At 35.1% G+C, this 18,055-nt stretch overlaps 1 protein-coding gene across 1 annotated transcript in view; it reads left to right on the top strand.

Annotated features, from left to right (window-relative positions):
- The window catches only part of THSD7B (thrombospondin type 1 domain containing 7B), a 569,933-nt gene that overhangs the window by 209,875 nt on the left and 342,003 nt on the right, over positions 1 to 18,055 (top strand). The window contains exon 11 of the mRNA XM_037734459.1: positions 3,401 to 3,504. Within this exon, the coding sequence (XP_037590387.1) occupies positions 3,401 to 3,504 (104 nt within the window). The remainder of the gene's footprint in view (positions 1 to 3,400; positions 3,505 to 18,055) is intronic.

Below are 18,055 nucleotides of genomic sequence, written 5' to 3'. Positions count from 1 at the left end.
AGTAGTTACCTTTTAAAATTATCGTTAGACCTACTGTAAATTATAACCTATTTTCCTTCATATAATAAATGGTCATTTGGTGAAAAATAAGAAGCACAGCTGCATATCTTCAAATACTTTAATATTCTTACTTAGCTTTCATATTCTTAGTAGAGAATATGAAAGTCTAATTAACAGGGTGTAAAGCAAGCATGTTTGAGTCTAAGCGAGCTGCTTGACTTATGACACAGTGGCAATCCATTTTCAAGATCATGTTCAAAAGAGATTCAGGATGAGATTGGTATTACGGTTGTTACCTAGGGGCTAGGAGAATGAATACACACCCCCCCCACACACACACACACACATGCACACACACACGAGGTAACTTACCTTCATTCTATTGTTCTCATTCTAAAACCTCCAATCAAAAATTCTTGTATTTTCTTGTTTATTTTAATTAAAAATTTTTTTTCTCAATTATTGTGATACACAGTTTCAGAAACCGTCTAAGAGAAAAAAAGTTTAACTTAGGGATAAAATTTTTATTATGAAAAGAAAATGAATAACTTTTAAACTATATGTGTTCCCTGTATATTCCCTCTTGACAAAGGTGATTACTGTTTATAAAAGTAATACCTGAGGTTTCTTTGCTTATTCACAGACTTCTCCCCTTTTAACATCTGACAGGTTTAAATCTGGTTGAAATTCTTCTTTAAAGTGCATTTGGATTAAATTCAATCTCTAAGGGGTTTTAGTGATTTGTGAAAATAATCCATGGTCTTAAAAATAATATAGGTTTTATCTGCACACTTAAAAATCAGCATATGGGCCTTTTGCAAAAATGCCCCTTGTTTCTGCTAATAATTTGAGAAACTAAACTTAAAGCTGTGAAATTCAAGGGCTAATTTATTTGGGAAAATACGAGTTATTTGCCTTTTTAAACAAGAAAGATATCATTGAAGAAGTCTAAATTACTATTGATTTTATCATCTCTTACTCTCATTGTTTCTGTCCGATGACCAATTTTGGGAGGATGTAAATAAACACTGGGAACATGCCCAGACTACCAGTTTTGTTTTTTTTTTCTCATTAACCACAGGGCCATTGTGGAAACACTGTCAATATTCAGCCTTTTGTACAATGTCTAAATATTGAAACTTCTGAGCCCAGCAAAACAGCTCTCAAGGAAAGTATCCAAATGAAAAAAAAATTAGCCAAATCAAATATTATTAGACATTTTTATGAACCCAAGGCTGTTATAATCAGATAAAATCAAAAAATTATTAGTGGGATCTTCCATTCCTCTGCCCACTCATTTTACTCTGATATTGCCTTTGAGTTTAGCTGAATGTTTGAACTAGTTTCTATCAATGACTTCCTGCCACATTCCCCAAAAATCAGTTCTACTGTGTATGAATTGGATCATTATACCATTTCTCCTGATGCATAGTTCAAAAGGTATCCAAGTTATCACCATGAATATCTGCTTCTTAGTGAAACATCCTTGAATTTTGAGCAATATAGGTCCAATTTAGATTTTGCTTTCCCCTTCATTGGTATGTTATCGAGGAAGTTATCTTAGGAAGCGAGTTAACATAGGACTTTATTGTTGTCTTCTGATTCTTCTTGCTGACTCATTAAGGTGACTTGTTCACATGTTTACCAAATTAAAACAGAATCAAGAAGCCTATTTAATTTGTCCTGTGAATTTGAGCTTCCCTCAACATATTAAGTAGGTAAGACAGCATGGGTGACTTTATATTGTAGAATTGGGAATGAGATGTTCCCCAGAGGCTGTGGTTGAGCATCCAAAGACAGGACTGGCAATTGGCCTCTCTTGACTTATGCAGCCTGGGACAAATCATTTAACTTCTCTGAGCCTGGGTTTATCATCTTAAAATTGAAAGTTTAATAAAGGAATTCCGATTTCAGCCTATTCACCAAGGTAAAGGAGACTGAACTTCTTGGTCTCATTTTGGTGGAGAAAGCCTATGTAAACTCAATTTCAGAAAACTGAATGAATGAATGACATATTTTAGTTCAAACATTGGACTAAAATCCCTTACTTTTTGGGTTCTGCATATTGGAATCATGCAAAATGCGTCTATGCATGTACAAAGTAAGCTTACAACAATCTAAAATTAATAGGTGATTTCTTTGAATTTAACAGGTTTTCTGTTTAGCTGTTTCCTGATACTGTATTTTTTCCCAATCCTTCAGCTATTCCAATTAGGAAGTTCACTTGAATGAGGTCAATGATGTTTTGTTTCATGTTTCTGTTTGCTTTTTTGAAGTTGTTCTCTTATCAGAGGTATTGGCTCATATGAAAAGGGTTAAAATGTACTAAGTGACAGAGCAGAATCTGTACTTATACTTAGGGTTTGGGTTTTCTGAAATATCGTGAAGAGACAGATTTAAGGACACAAGTCATACTCTGCTCTGTGAGTCATAAAAAAAGAGTTTTGTTGACCTGAGAAAGAAAAGCCATTAGAAAGCGAGATTTCCTTTGAGACTGTATCCTCTGAGGATTAGAAATTATGGTATTTTATCAGTGGCAGGTCAATTCGTCTTTCCTAAGATTAACTATCAGATAAGATAGGTCCAAGGTGCCCATTCTTCTTTTACTCTATAACCTATTGAGATGTTTGATTTAGTTCAAAAGCCTTTGGAAACACCTTATAAAAATTTGAAGCAGAGGATCAAATCAAAAATTTTATAGGCAGAAGATTATAAAAATTTTGAAGCAAAAGATTAATGTGAAGGTTTGTACCTCAAGATTACAGATGTTCAAACCTTGATTCTCTAACTTGCCAATGGGACATAGAGATTTTCTCTTTTTTTCTTTTATTGTTTTTTTTTTTTTTTTTTTTAAACAATTTTTTATTTTTATTTTTTTTTTTTTTTTTTTAATTTTTTTTTTTTTTTTTTTAGGGGTTTTTTTTTTTTTTTTTTATTTGAAAAAGTTCATATTCTTTCTTGAAAAAAAAAAAAAGCCCTTCAACAGTGTAGGTATAGAAACAAAGTTCCCTGGGGAATAAATATATTTTTTTTTTTTTTTTTTCAAAACAATTTTAAATACATAAAGAACTACACCTTCCAGACTGATCTGTGCTTCTAATGTTTATTATTGCCACTTTTCTACATTAATCAAAGTTTATGTGCAAATATCTAAATTCAGTTTATTTCTCAACCACAGGACCAATTCAAAAACATTGAATTACTGCGTAAATCATAAATCTGGGGTTGAATGGACTATCGTCATTCTAGTGTTTGTCAAGGCTTGGCTTTATGACATTGGTTTCACATCCATTTTATTGAATTACTGTCTTTATGTTTTTTAAACTTCAAACATATCAAGTATTTCTTTTGCATGTTGATCATAGTGAAGTTTCTATTCCATTGTTTCTGGTAATCACAGGTGGAAGCCACAGAAATGGAACCCTTGTATCTTAGTGCCAGAGTCTGTCAGGCAGGGAATAATGGGCAGCAGTGAAGCCTGTGGAAAGGGGTTACAAACGAGAGGTAAGATGATTTTTATATAGTTTTCTATTAATGTGTAAGTTAAAATTATGTAACTCACATGTGTTGCTTATTTTTATATTTGAATGAATTGTGATATGATTGGATTGAATTATTTATATGGGCCGACATTAGAGATAAATAAGATTTGGCACAGTTAACATTTGATATTAGATATCTTTAATTATAGCCAGTTATTATACCTAAGGACTAAAGCAATATAAGAAAATATCTGTTCTCAGTCATAGCATATGCCAATGCTCATATTCCAAATGCGTGTTAGATATTATCTAATATCTGTGAATGAATGTTATATCAAGATTAGATACAACTGTCTGTATACCGTATATTTTATGTGCTAATTAGATATTTGTTGATGAATGAAAAAATAACTGAATGAACCGACAAATCTTAATGATCATAGGATATGGCTTAAATATAATTGTCGTGTATATAGCTACAATATATCTTATATGTTAAATGTATACAAAGGAAGTATTAAAATTTCTGGAAGACATATGAATAAGCCTCTGGACCTGAGTAGAACTGCATTTTATCATCAATGCCTAGAAGGTGTGGGAAATCTCTGAAGAGTACTCAGAGAATCATCAGACTGCTCACTTTTCTATTTCATTCATAATCCAGGTGCCAATGATATGAAGTGCATTATTCTCAAAATCTGACCACTTTGTAACTAAAGGGATATATGTGGCAAAATTAAAGCTTGTGGAATTAATTAAATTATACTGGTTTCATAATTAATGTTCTTTAACATGGCATATTTAGAATTAAGCTTCTCTTTTTGTTACATAGGTTGTACTTTGGAAATAACGTCCCTGTCAAAAAATTTATAGATAAAATTATTGGCCAGGTGATTTGATTTAAGACTGCTATGGGGATCTACCATTACTTTATGTAAATTATAAGAATGAACCACTTTCTTAAGAAATCTTACTTTTATATATCACTAAATTGTTATAATAATATGATATTGTTATGTTAAGATTTTTGCCTATTTTCTGCTGAAAAATTGTTATAGAATATCCACATCACCTATACCTACTCCATGAATGGAGCCTGGTTAAAAAACGGCACCTTTATGTAGTGTACAATTTAAATAGGACCTTGAATTTGTTACTCTGTGATACTAGGATACCAAACCAAAAATTTAGCAAATTCTGCAAGGATACTGTTTGTAAATCATATAAAAAGCAAGGTATTTCATATTTTCTAGAATATGAAATCTCTTTGGATTTCAATTTAAATGAATCTTTCTAGCTGGATGCCTGATAGTCCTTTATATTTTACAATGAACTTTCTCTAAATTTGATACAAAATTAGAAAATTCCTGGTATTTAGTTGATGGACAATTTTCACTTTTAACATTGAAGAGGATCTTCAATTTTAGGATTGTGGATGAAAGACATTTCTATACCTCTATCTTTTCTTTAAAATTACTTAAGAACCATAAAGGAAAATACAAAACAGTAAGACTAAATATATCTCTAATGAGGTCAATCTCCTTTATAAAAAAAATCACCCCAAAGAACAAGGAATACAGTAAGCTTACCTTCAGGTAAATTAGGAGCCAACTGTAACATAGGTGATAATATATTAATTTGGAAAGTAAATGGAGATATGGTAAAGTACTTTGCAGAACACTGTTACACCTAAGTGTTGGCAAGGGTGAAGGTGTGGGAGCTGAAGAGAAATCAAGTGATATGTCCTGGACAACTCCAGGAGGAAACCACATTCTGCAGAAGGAAGTGTGCAAGGTTTGTGTGTGTGCGTGGTGTGTGTGTGTGTGTGTGTGTGTGTGTGTGTGTGTGTGTGTGTGTGTGTATTGGGAGTTAGGGATAAAAACTAGAGCTCTGAAAGTCTGAATAAAGAGCAGCAAAGTTCCTCCTTGATTAAGTTCCTCACCTTTCACTCTATGGAGTCAGATTTCTACCATTTGTTTTTCTTGTGGGAGCCTGGAGATGGATTCTCTGGGAAACAGAGAGGTTTTTGACTGTGGACAATGAGCAGAGGTGGGTGGAGATGTGGGGCTAGACTGAAATCAGGTGGATCAAAGGAATGTCTGAATAAGAAATTATGATACCCTGATTTCCTCTAAACATTTAACTGCTAAGAGTTGAATATAGAGAAAAGAGAATATAAAGAGGAGAAAAGAATTGAAGAAATAATATTAAAAATATACCCATTAAATAAGACACATACCAAGGCTCGCCATTGTGATATTTCAGGCCACATGGGGTAAAGTCATGACCCTAAAACCGTCCAGAGTAAACAGCATGATCTCTCACCTCGAGTTCTTGAATAAGATTATAGGACTTTTCAACATCAGCATTGGAAAGTGGAAGAAAATAGAGCAATAGCTTCTATTCAAATGTGGAATGAGAATATTTTCAACCAAGAAGATTACATTAAATTATCATTCAAGTACTAAGATAACATGAAAATGTTTGCAGAAAACAAAATCTCCAAAAGTTTACCTTCATAGCATCCTGTTTCTAGAAGTAAATAGAGTATGTACCTCATCAAACATGAATAAATCAAAATGCAATCTGGCTATCCCACCTAGAAGAGAGGACATCGGCATTCCTAGGAAGAAAGAGAGGGGAAATTCATGGACCACTGCTGTTCATAGGCCTCCAGCTGTTCACTAGGCTCATGTGGTGAGAGCAGGAGACCTAGAAAATGTCAGGAGGGGTGTCTTAACATAAACAATAGAAAGAATAGAGGATTTGTCAGTTTGACCTGAGAAGAATTTCATAGGTGTGAAAGCACTTTTCCAGATTCAAAGAAATATTTGAAAATAAAAGTGGAAGAATTCCAGGAAATACAAAATGTTGTAGATAGGAGGTGTAGTTGCAATAGACTTTTTCAGCTTACCTATAAAGAATACAGTGTCATAAAGGCAAAAGTATTGACTTATCGATTTAAGCAAAAAATGTGATTCAACAATATTGAGAGTTTGGTGGAGGGTCCTGGGAGGTGTTGTCCTCAAAAAGACAACAGTAGAAAACACCTGTCATTAAGGAATTGGCTAATAGAGCTATATTAATATTTTTTTGAAACATGAAGTACCCATTAGAAGAAATTGTAAAATAGTAAAAAATAATTGACTCAAAGTGAGGAGTCAGGTAATTATTTGTTTTATCATTATTTAAGTTTCAATGCTATGAATATGTACTACTTTGGTAGAAATATTTTTTTAATGTAATCTGGTCAGGCATGATGGCTTACACCTGTAATCTCAGCACTTTGGAAGGCTGAGGTGAGAGCATTCCTTAAGCCCAGGAGTTTGAAACTAGCCTGGACAACATACTGAGACCCTGTCTCTACAAAAATAGAAATTTAAAAAAGTGAGCCAGACATGGTAGTGTATGACTGTAGTCCCAGCTACTCAGAAGGCTGATGTGGGAAGATCACTTGGACCTGGGAGGTTGAGGCTGCAGTGTGCTGTCGTCATGCCACTGCACTTCTGCCTGGGTGACAGAATAAGACCCTGGCTCAAATAATAATAATGAAATAATGTGATTTATTCAGTGTTTTAAGGGATTATTTAAGTAACTGCATTGCAAAATGCTGGAAAAGCTCGGTCCAGGAAGAAAAGCTAATGAGGGGAGGGAGGAAAAGGGAAAGAGGACCTGCCTGTTTTGCACTATATGGAGAAGCTTCTGCTGTTGGCGTTTTTCTCTAGTTTTAACAAATAGGGTCTTGTTTCTTCACGCATATTAATAAGATGAACTATGGTTCCCAAAAATATATGTCCACATACTAATCATTATAAACTGTACATGTGACTTTATTTGCAAAAAGGGTCTTTGTAGATGTAATTAATTTAAGGACTTAAAGGCTTTATCAATTTGGAAAAGCTTATTTTGTTTTGAATCCCAGAAGGAGTTTGAACTCAGACCATAAAGTCATAGGAAGGCTAGGTTGAGATTATACATTCTCGTGAAGGATTCTCCTCTCTTGCTATCTTTCTTGCTATCCAATGCTGTGTTTAGAATTGCAAGTTGTCTTGCCAAGACTAGCACTTGACAAGTTTATTTCTATCTAGTTCATCCCTAAACAATAACAGTGCGTGTTTGTTGTCATTGTTTCTAGTGAAGGAATTTTAAAGGATTCTCCATAGCCAGCCTTATATTTTTTTTCTTCTGTGCATTATGAATCCATAAAAGTAAAAACTGGTATCTCTAAGATTTGTTAGAAACCCATGGGATGAAATGTGTCTTTCTCCTTTACCTTGCAGGGCCTCATGCTTTCACTTTGTTTTGGGTGTTATGGATTCTTTACTTTCAGACAAGCCCAGCAATACATTGAGAAGATATATATGTTATCATGTGTTTTAGTCTTTTTATTTGAAAGGATTTTTCAGTATTTATATGCCACTAGACTGTCAGAAACAGAAGTACCACTTGTTTTATTTCATTGTGCTTTTGTTGCTGGCCTGTTTAATTGGTTCATGGTTAAGATTTCATTCATGTAATAATTTTTCAGTTAAAAAATAAGAAAAACAGCAAGGTAGAACAGCACATAGAATCATAGTTGTAGCTAAATGTCTACACCATCTCCAGGAAGACGGGCATTTTGAGTTTTATTATCCTAGCTGTCTCGTACTTCAGGGAGACCCAGGTGTTCTTTCTGCTCAGAGTCTTGTGCGTAATCAGAGAATTTTTTTTAATGGTGGCTTATATTTTATGGCAAATAAAAGTATAAGAGGAAGAAACTTAAACATTCTACTACATGTCGTAGAAACTGCTCTTAAAATGCTAGAACTTTGGTATGAAAAAAGAGAGACAAAAAAGCCAAGATGCTGTCATTTCTATAAGTGAAGTATATTTCACTATGGACTGATTTTTTGTTTTTCTATCTGCAGTAACTATTTTAAAGCTGACTTAATGGACTTTACAGTATTTTTCTTTTGGACAGAACTTTCTTGTCATTCATCAGCCTGAGTATACTCCGTCAGCGACAAACTTGACATTATGGCACTGTAATGGATACAGAGTAGGTATTGGAGATCGAAATCATGTTGTCTACAATTTCGTTGACTTTCCTGAACTAGCTGTATTCTTTTTTGGTTTATTTTCACTGAACAATGTTTAGGTGGACCAAAAGAGGCAGATCTCTAAGCTCTGTCAAGTCTTTTTGTTCTTCTTTAATTAGTTTTTGTCACAGTTTCCTTATATAATAGTTTTGATGGATCCTGTGTGTTTTTCTTTGCATTCAAGGAACCCCTTTAAAGTAAAGATGTTTTTTTCTGGAAAAAAAAATTGAGCAAAATAATTCACTCTCAAAATTAATTGTGGATTACATTTAGTTGTTTTTTTTGTTTGTTTTTGTTTTTTTTAAGATGGAGTAAGAAATTGAAAGAAGTTAAATAATGGAGATCGGAAGTCTTAATTATACAGCAGTAATACCTGGTATTTAAAAATGAAAATTTATAAGAAATATATTTGTGTGCATTTACCATTTTTTTTGCCTGATATGCTCTATTTTACATGTCATTTCATAATCTAGTCTTTCACTAAGAAGGCTTTTAACGTGTGACTGAATCATTAAGAATTGATTTATATTATTTTCCAACATTATATAAATTACATAAACTACATAGTTATATAAAACAAAGGCTGAGACAATGGGGTTTTCTAGATATACAATCATGTCTTCTGCAAATAGAGACAATTTGACTTCCTCCTTTCCTATTTGAATACTCTTTATTTCTTTTCCTTGCCCGATTGCTCTGGCTAGAACTTCCAGCACTATATTGAATAGGAGTGGTGAGAGAGGGCATCCTTGTCTACTGCCAGATTTCAAGGGGAATGCTTCCAGTTTTTGCCCATTAAGTATGGTATTGGCTGTTGGTTTGTCATAAATAGCTTTTATTATTTTGAGATACGTTCCGTCAATACCTAGCTTATTGAGGGTTTTTAGCATAAAGTGATATTGAATTTTGTCAGAGGCCTTCTCTGCATTAATTGAGATAATCATGTGGTTTTTGTCTTTGGTTCTGTTTATGTGGTGAATTACGTTTATAGACTTGCATATGTTGAACCAGACTTGCATCCCCGGGATGAAGCCTACTTGATCATGGTGGATAAGCTTTTTGATGTGCTGTTGCAATCGGTTTGCCAGTATTTTATTGAAGATTTTTGTATCTATGTTCACCATGGATATTGGCCTGAAGTTTTCTTTTCTTGTTGAGTCTCTGCCAGGTTTTGGAATCAGGATGATGTTGGTCTCATAAAATGATTTGGGAAGAATTCCCTCTTTTTGTATTGTTTGGAATAGTTTCTGAAAGAATGGTACCAGCTCCTCTTTGTATGTCTGGTAGAATTCGGCTGTGAACACTTCTGGACCTGGGCTTTTTTTGGGTGGTAAGCTCTTAATTGCTGCCTCAACTTCAGACCTTGTTATGGGTCTGTTCAGGGTTTTGGCTTCTTCCTGGTTTAGGCTTGAGAGGAGGCAAGTGTCCAGGAATTTATCCATTTCTTCCAGGTTTACTAGTTTATGTGCATAGAGTTGTTTGTAATAATCTCTGATGATGGTTTGAATTTCTTTCTCACGCCCGTTAGAATGGCAATCATTAAAAAATCTAGAGACAACAGATACTGGAGAGGATGTGGAGAAATAGGAACACTTTTACACTGTTGGTGGGAATGTAAATTAGTTCAAACATTGTGGAAGACAGTGTGGAGATTCCTCAGGGACCTAGGAATAGAAATTCCATTTGACACAGCAATCCCATTACTGGGTATATATCCAAAGGATTATAAATCGTTGTACTATAAGGATGCATGCACACGAATGTTCATTGCAGCACTGTTTACAATAGCAAAGACCTGGAACCAACCCAAATGCCCATTGATGATAGACTGGACAGGGAAAATGTGGCACCATGGAATATTATGCAGCCATCAAAAACGATGAGTTTGTGTCCTTTGTAGGGACATGGATGAACCTGGAAACCATCATTCTCAGCAAACTGACACAAGAGCAAAAGATCAAACACCACATGTTCTCATTCATAGGTGGTTGTTGAACAATGAGAACACATGGACACAGGGAGGGGAGCACTACACACTGGGATCAGTTGGGGGGAAATAGGGGAGGGACGGTGGAGGGTGGGGAGTTGGGGAGAGATAGCAAGGGGAGAAATGCCAGATGTAGGTGATGGGGAGGAAGGCAGCAAATCACACTGCCATGTGTGTACCTATGCAACAATCTTGCATGTTCTTCACATGTACCCCAAAACCTAAAATGCAATACAATCAATAAATGGAAAAACAAACAAACAAACAAACAAACAAACAAATAAATAAATAAATAAATAAAACAAAGGCAAGTAAATCAATTGCATGAGTTGGATTCAGGAGGAAACTCTTCATGTTGTAGACCTCAGTACGCTAATTTTCTGAGTAAAAATGTTCTTCTTGGCTATGTTATCTTCATGGAGAGAAGGTTAAATATATTACCCCATTATCACCTCATCATCCAACTTTTGTCTGGAAAACATGGAAATATAGCAAAAACACACACTCTGAAATAAAGAAGTCATTATAGTCTACCAAATGTTAAGACAGCCAGTCATCTCATTGTGTTCTTTCTGATGCCAGGTATCCTTGTAGTTTAGGAGACAAAGGATACCTCTGGAGCATTGGACTTTCATTCCCCGAATGGAAGACATCATAGTCACGTAACCTTAGAGCTACAGTTTTATTCTCTGCCAAAGCTATCTACCTGCATCACAAGCAAAAAGACATTTCAGTTTATTCAGAAAGCAAAGCAAACATACAAGTTCGAACTATGACTGAATAAGAGCAAAATAATAATAATAATAAATAAATAAATAAAAGAAAAGTAAAACCAAAACCACAACCAAAAAATAAAACAGAGATAGTCACAGACATTTTTATTTTTGGTATGGAAGGAGGAAGAGAAAGGTGTTCTGGGAAAGGAAGTACAGTAAGTACAGTAGTTTCTTCTATTTACTTCAAAGCTTTGACAAAAATGAGCTACTTTATCCATGAGCTGTGGCCATTTCTCGTAGGGAATGTGGAGCAACTATAGCCTAGCCTAGGTGCCCCTTCCACATATGTAACTGTATTCTAAATGAGCAAAGCCATTTGGCAGTGTTCTTCTCATGGACTCTAAGAAGGGAGGACATGACCTCTCTGTCCAAATAAAGGTTGCCAATGTAGGCAACATGCAAATACTTACCTAACCACACTATTTGCAGTAACTTTTGTGAGATAGTTTTTAATAACTGTGTTCATAGCATAGAAAAAAATGATTATACCCCAATATTTTTTGTGTTAATGGTTATTCTTGGGGTGATTTCTGTCATTAACAGAGTAAAATATTGGAGGACATAATATTCTTTATTGATTTATCTAATTAATTAGCACCTCATATCAAATGATTCATTATAAATATTTTAAGGAACTTAAAAAAATCTCTCCCAAATATTTTGATTTTTAAGCGGTAAAAGAAAGGAGGATCAGGTTAAAATGTAGAAACTAGACAGTATAGGAAACTTTCTAAATTAAAATGTCCTCAGATTATTACAAAAGGTTCGGTTTTATAACACCAGAGGCATTGGTTTTGAGAGTAAAGTGTTGGAATCAGAGCAAAGATTGCATTTTAATCTAAGTGAATAATAATTTTGGCAGGTATTTTTCATTTTCTTTGCATATTTTAGGGTAGGATTATATTTCTGACTTATGGTTGCTGCAGGTAGAATGTACATACTTTTTAAAGTTGGTGATAAATTAAAAATAAATATTAAAGGTGCTGAGCAACCTAAGGCAATGATGCTTTAGTAACAGTATGAACTAACTGCAGATTCAGAGATGCTGTCTTGTACCAGCCTCCCATTTTTAACATAATAAGCTATGATACAAAGAACAGAGTAACCCTTTTGTTCCACCTCCACCCCACCCACATCCCAGCAGATATTTTATTGATAAAATAGATGTTGGATGTGAAGATGGATGGGGGTTAATTTTTTTTTAATTGGTGAATACAGTCCTTTGTAAAACTGTTAGTAAGAAATTTCTCTTCTAGCTACATGGTTCTCAGTTACAGAACTATGTTCCCTTCAGGAATGCTAATATGAATTTCAAAGTCTACTGCAAACTGTGTAAATGTAGTAAGATTGTATGTCTCTTGTTCATGACTAAAATTTTATCTCTTCAAATAGATGTGAGTTTTCTGGCTTCCCTTGACACTTGGATACTAAGGTCAGGGTTTTCATGTCTGTTTATCCTAGGTGCCATCTCAGGATTGCATCAGAAACATGTAATATTTGTATATTTTTTGTTTTCATTTCTAAGGAGAAGCACTAACACTCTTTTCAGGTAGCAGTGAAAGAACAAGAAGACCACCCTTGCTCTAGAGGCCCTAAAAACTAACAGGAGAGTTAAAACTCAACCTCACCACTATTCGGAATTCAAACAAATACAAAAGTTGCAAAACAGTGCCTCTTTATACCAACCATGTTATGAAGAATTTACATGATGAGAAAAACAAAATAAAAAGCAAATCACCCTTTTAGCTGAGGTGTATGGGGAATGAGAATTTAAAACCTAGTAGAGTCTATTAACCTTAGCAAATACATAAAGTAATCTGCCTCATAGCAGAATATAAAAGTAGTAACTGAAAATGGGAAAGCTGGGGGTATTTGAAGACTTTGTAATTATGCCAGGAAAGGTTTTGAAAGCTTATACCAGAAGAATGACTTTAGGAATGGATTAGAAGGAATATACATAAAAGGCATTTTAGGAAATAAAACAATGGGATGTAACAGCTAACTTTATGTAGAGAGCACAGGATAGTGATGAGTTGAAATTTCAGACTCAGTGTGGTTTTAGGCCAATGAGAATAGGACAATATTGATGTTAAAAAAAAAGCCCAGGTCCAGATGGGTTCACAGCTGAATTCTACCAGACATACAAAGAGGAGCTGGTACCACTCCTTCTGAAGCTATTCCAAACAATCCAAAAAGAGGGAACGCTTCCCAAATCATTTTATGGACCAACATCATCCTGATACCAAAACCCAGCAGAGACTCAACAAAAAAAGAGACTCAACAACAAAAATGTTCAGGCCAATATCCATGATGAGCATAGATGCAAAAATCTTCAATAAAATACTGGCAAGCTGATTGCAACAGCACATCAAAAAGCTTGTCCATCACAATCAAGTAGGCTTCATCCTGGGGATGCAAGGCTAGTTCAATATACGCAAGTCTATAAATGTAATCCACCACATAAACAGAACCAAAGACAGAAACCACATGATTATCTCAATAGAAGGCCTTCTCAGGCCTTTGACAAGATTCAACAGCCCTTTTATGCTAAAAACTCTCAGTAAACTAGGTATCGACAGAATGTATCTCAAAATAATAAAAGCTACTTATGACAAACCCACAGCCAATGTCATACCAAATGAGCAAAAACTGGAAGCATTCCCTTTGACATCTGGCACTACACAAGGATGCCCTCTCTCACCACTCCTATTCAATATAGTTTTGGAAGTTCTGACCAGAGCAATCAAGCAAGAAAAAGAAATAAAGGGCATTCAAAGGGGAAAGGAGGAAGTCAAATTATCTCTATTTGCAGGTGACATGATTGTTTATTTAGAAGACCCCATCATCTCAGCCCAAAATCTCCTTAAACTGATAAGCAACTTCAGCAAAGTCTCAGGATACAAAATTAATTTGCAGAAATCACAAGCATTCCTATACATCCATAACAGACTTAAAGAGAGACAAATAAAGAATGAACTGCCATTCACAATTGCTACAAAGAGAATAAAATACCTGGGAATACAATTAACGAAGGATATAAAGGACCCCTTCAAGGAGAACAACAAACCACTGCTCAAGGAGATAAGAGAGTAAACAAACAGATAGAAAAACATTCTATGCTCATGGTTAGGAAAAATCAATATTGTGAAAATGGCCATAATGCCCAAAGTAATTTACAGATTCAATGCTATCCCCAGCAAACTACCTATTACCCTCTTCACAGAACTGGAAAAAACCACCTTAAATGCTGCCCAAAGTAATTTATAGATTCAACGCTATCCGCATGAAGCTACCTATGACCCTCTTCACAGAACTGGAAAAATACACATTAAACTTCATGTGGAACCAAAAGAGCCTTCATAGCCAAGACAATTCTAAGCATAAAGAACAAAGCTGGAGGCATCATGCTACCTGACTTCAAACTCTACCACAAGGCTACAATAATCAAAACAGCATGGTACTGGCCCCAAAACAGATATATAGACCAATGGATCAGAACAGAGACCTCAGAGGCAATGCCACACATCTACAGCCACCTGATCTTTGACAAACCTGACAAAAACAAGCAATGGGGAAAGGATTCCCTGTTTAATTAATAGTGTTGGAAAAACTGGCTAGCCATGTGCAGAATGCAGAAACTGGACCCCTTCCTGACACCTTACATTAAAATTAACTCCAGATGCATTAAAGACTTAAACATAAGACCTAACACCATAAAAACCCTAGAAGAAAACTTAGGCAAAACCATTGAGGACATAGGCATAAGCAAGGATTTCATGACTAAAACACCTAAAGCATTGGCAACAAAAGCCAAAATAGACAAATGGGATCTAATTAAACTCCAGAGCTTCTGTACAGCAAAAGAAACAATCGTTAGAGTGAACTGGCAACCAACAGAATGGAAAAAAATAATTTTGCAATCTACCCATCTGACAAAGGGTTAATATCCAGAACCGACAAAGAACTAAACAGATTTACAAGAAAAAAACAAACCCATTCAAAAGTGGGCAAAGGACATGAACAGACACTTTTCAAAAGAACACATTTATGAGGCCAACAAACATAAAAAAAAATGCCCATCATCACTATCATTAAAGAAAGGCAGATCAAAACCACATTGAGATACCATTGATATCTCACTCCAGTTAGAATGGCAATCATTAAAAAATCTGTAGACAACAGATGCTGGAGAGGATGTGGAGAAATAGGAACATTTTTACACTGTTGGTGGGAGTGTAAATTAGTTCAACCGTTGTGGAAGACAGTGTGGCGATTCCTCAAGGACCTAGAAATAGAAATTCCATTTGACCTGGCAATGCCATTACTGGGTATATATCCAAAGGACTATAAATTGTACTATTATAAAGACACATGCACATGTATGTTTACTATGGCACTGTTTACAATAGCAAAGACCTGGAACCAACTCAAATGCCCATCAGTGTTAGACTGGACAAGGAAAATGTAGCACATATACACCATGGAATACTATGCAGCCATAAAAGTGATGAGTTCATGTCCTTTGTAGGGGCATGGATGAATCTGGAAACCATCATTCTCAGTAAACTGACATAAGAACAGAAAATCAAACACTGCATATTCTCACTCACAGGAGGGTGTTGAACAATGAGAACACATGGACACAGGGAGGGGAGCATCACACACTGGGGTCTCTTGGGGGGGAATAAGGGAGGGACAGCAGGGATTAGGGAGGTTGGGGAGGGATAACATGGGGAGAAATACCAGATATAGGTGACAGGGGGATGGAGGCAGCAAACCACATTGCCATGTAGGTACCTATGCAACAATCCTGCATGTTCTGCACATGTACCCCAGAACCTAAAGTGCAATAAAATATACATTAAAAAAAGGTTAACATCAATAATTGACATAAAAATGCATACACACAGAGCACACATGCACAGTGAGAGAGGAGTTAAATATGCAAGAATTATTCTAGAAACATATATATTATAAACATTATATAATATGTGTATATATACACACATATATATACATATATATGTATGTATGTGTGTGTGTATATATATATATGAATCATTTGCTTAAAGGTTGAAGTTGATTCCAGTTTCTACCCAGAGAAAATACAGAAGAAGTGTAGGGGCCTAAGGCCTAGAGGCAAACTGGTGTGATGAAGGGATGCCCCTTCACTTTAAAATGCGAGGGACCTGGCTCAAATCATAGTTGTTCAGCTCACTACATGGGTGAGCTTGGTTGAACCACTTAACTTCTCAATATTTTTATCTATGAAGTGGATAATAATTCTAATTTTTTGATGCTTTTACCAATGCTTATAGTTTCTCAGGAAATATTAATCTCTTTTTGTTTTTCAAACCTTGGAAGACAGCAATTCTTAGAAAGCGGGGAAAATGGAAACAATGACAGACATTTATTTTTTAAAGTAAATGAATGGAAAATAGTGGAGAGATTTATTGTTACATGAATCAAAGGGTGAAGAGGGGGAGTTTCTGTGACCAAATGATCTTCTGCTTAGAAATCCTCAAAAAGAGAGAGAGAGAGAAAAAAGAAAGAAAGAAAGAAAGAAAGAAAGGAAAGAAGGAAAGAGGGAAAGAAAGAAAGATGAAAGAAGGAAAGAAAAAGAAAAGAAAAGAAGAAGGAGGAAGGAGGGAGGAAGGAAGGAAGGAAGGAAGGAAGGAAGGAAGGAAGGAAGGAAGGAAGGAAGGAAGGAAGGGATCCTCAGTGTAGAGTTATGGAAGGCTCTTAGACTGTGGCAATAAAGAAGTGTATTACTTTTTTTTCTTTTAAATAACAGAGTTATCTCAATCTCATTTGCCTATAGACTGTTTATCATGAAATACCACCTAACATCTTTATGCTATTTAAAATGTGGGTATTTTATCATAAAAATCACATGTGGCTATTTTTAAATATATATATATGTGTGTGTGTGTGTGTAATATTGTCAAATGTTTGTAAAATAGCTGTGTAAATAAAGACAGAAGAAATGATTTGGCAATTGAGTAAATATAACTGAATATACAGACTCTAGTCTCAGCAAAGTAATCATAGATTTTTTTTTAATAATAATTTTGGGACCAAGGGCTAACCACAAACAGATATTGGGTAGATGGCTTCACAAAATGTTTGTCAAAGAAAACCAAGAAATAAGTAGCTTTAAAGCTCAGGGTTCAAAGAGCGATGATAGGACCACCCTGCACAAATATGAAGAAAAAAGGGAAAAAAACCTAGCGGGGTAAATATATTAAAGGTGTTCAAGAGGGAGGAAATACTTGAGTGAGCATGATTTTTGGGCAAGGGGATACGATTGAATGCAGAAGTGAATTCAGGATTTGGAGAAGAAAATCATTTTTTGTTTCTTCTACACTCTAAGGGAAACTGTCAGAACCCAGGTATGAGGGCAATGAGGAAGAAAGATAAAAGAGCTCTTTATAAAATGGCTCAATCTATATAGAATCCCCTCTCCCAGTAGTTACTCATGATCTTCTCATTTTAAATCCAGTAATTACTTTTCAGCCCCAAAGAGTTTTCTTTCTGAGACTGTACCTCTGCTCCTGTTTTGCTTTGCACTTTTCTCCTGGCGTTTACTCTGCCTCTCTGCTGCTCAGGTCTCAAGTCGCTGAACCCCGATTCTCTTTCTCCACTAAAATCTTACATGGAGTCATTCTTCGCGCTGCCTTTTTTTTTTTTTTTTTTTTTTTTTTTTTTTTTTTTTTTTTTTTTTTTTTTTTT

The sequence above is a fragment of the Cebus imitator genome, unplaced genomic scaffold (assembly GCF_001604975.1).
Source record: "Cebus imitator isolate Cc_AM_T3 unplaced genomic scaffold, Cebus_imitator-1.0 Scaffold620, whole genome shotgun sequence".
NCBI classification, from domain to species: domain Eukaryota; kingdom Metazoa; phylum Chordata; class Mammalia; order Primates; family Cebidae; genus Cebus; species Cebus imitator.
Note: the sequence above shows the minus strand (reverse complement) of the source record. Positions and strands in the feature narration are given on the sequence as shown.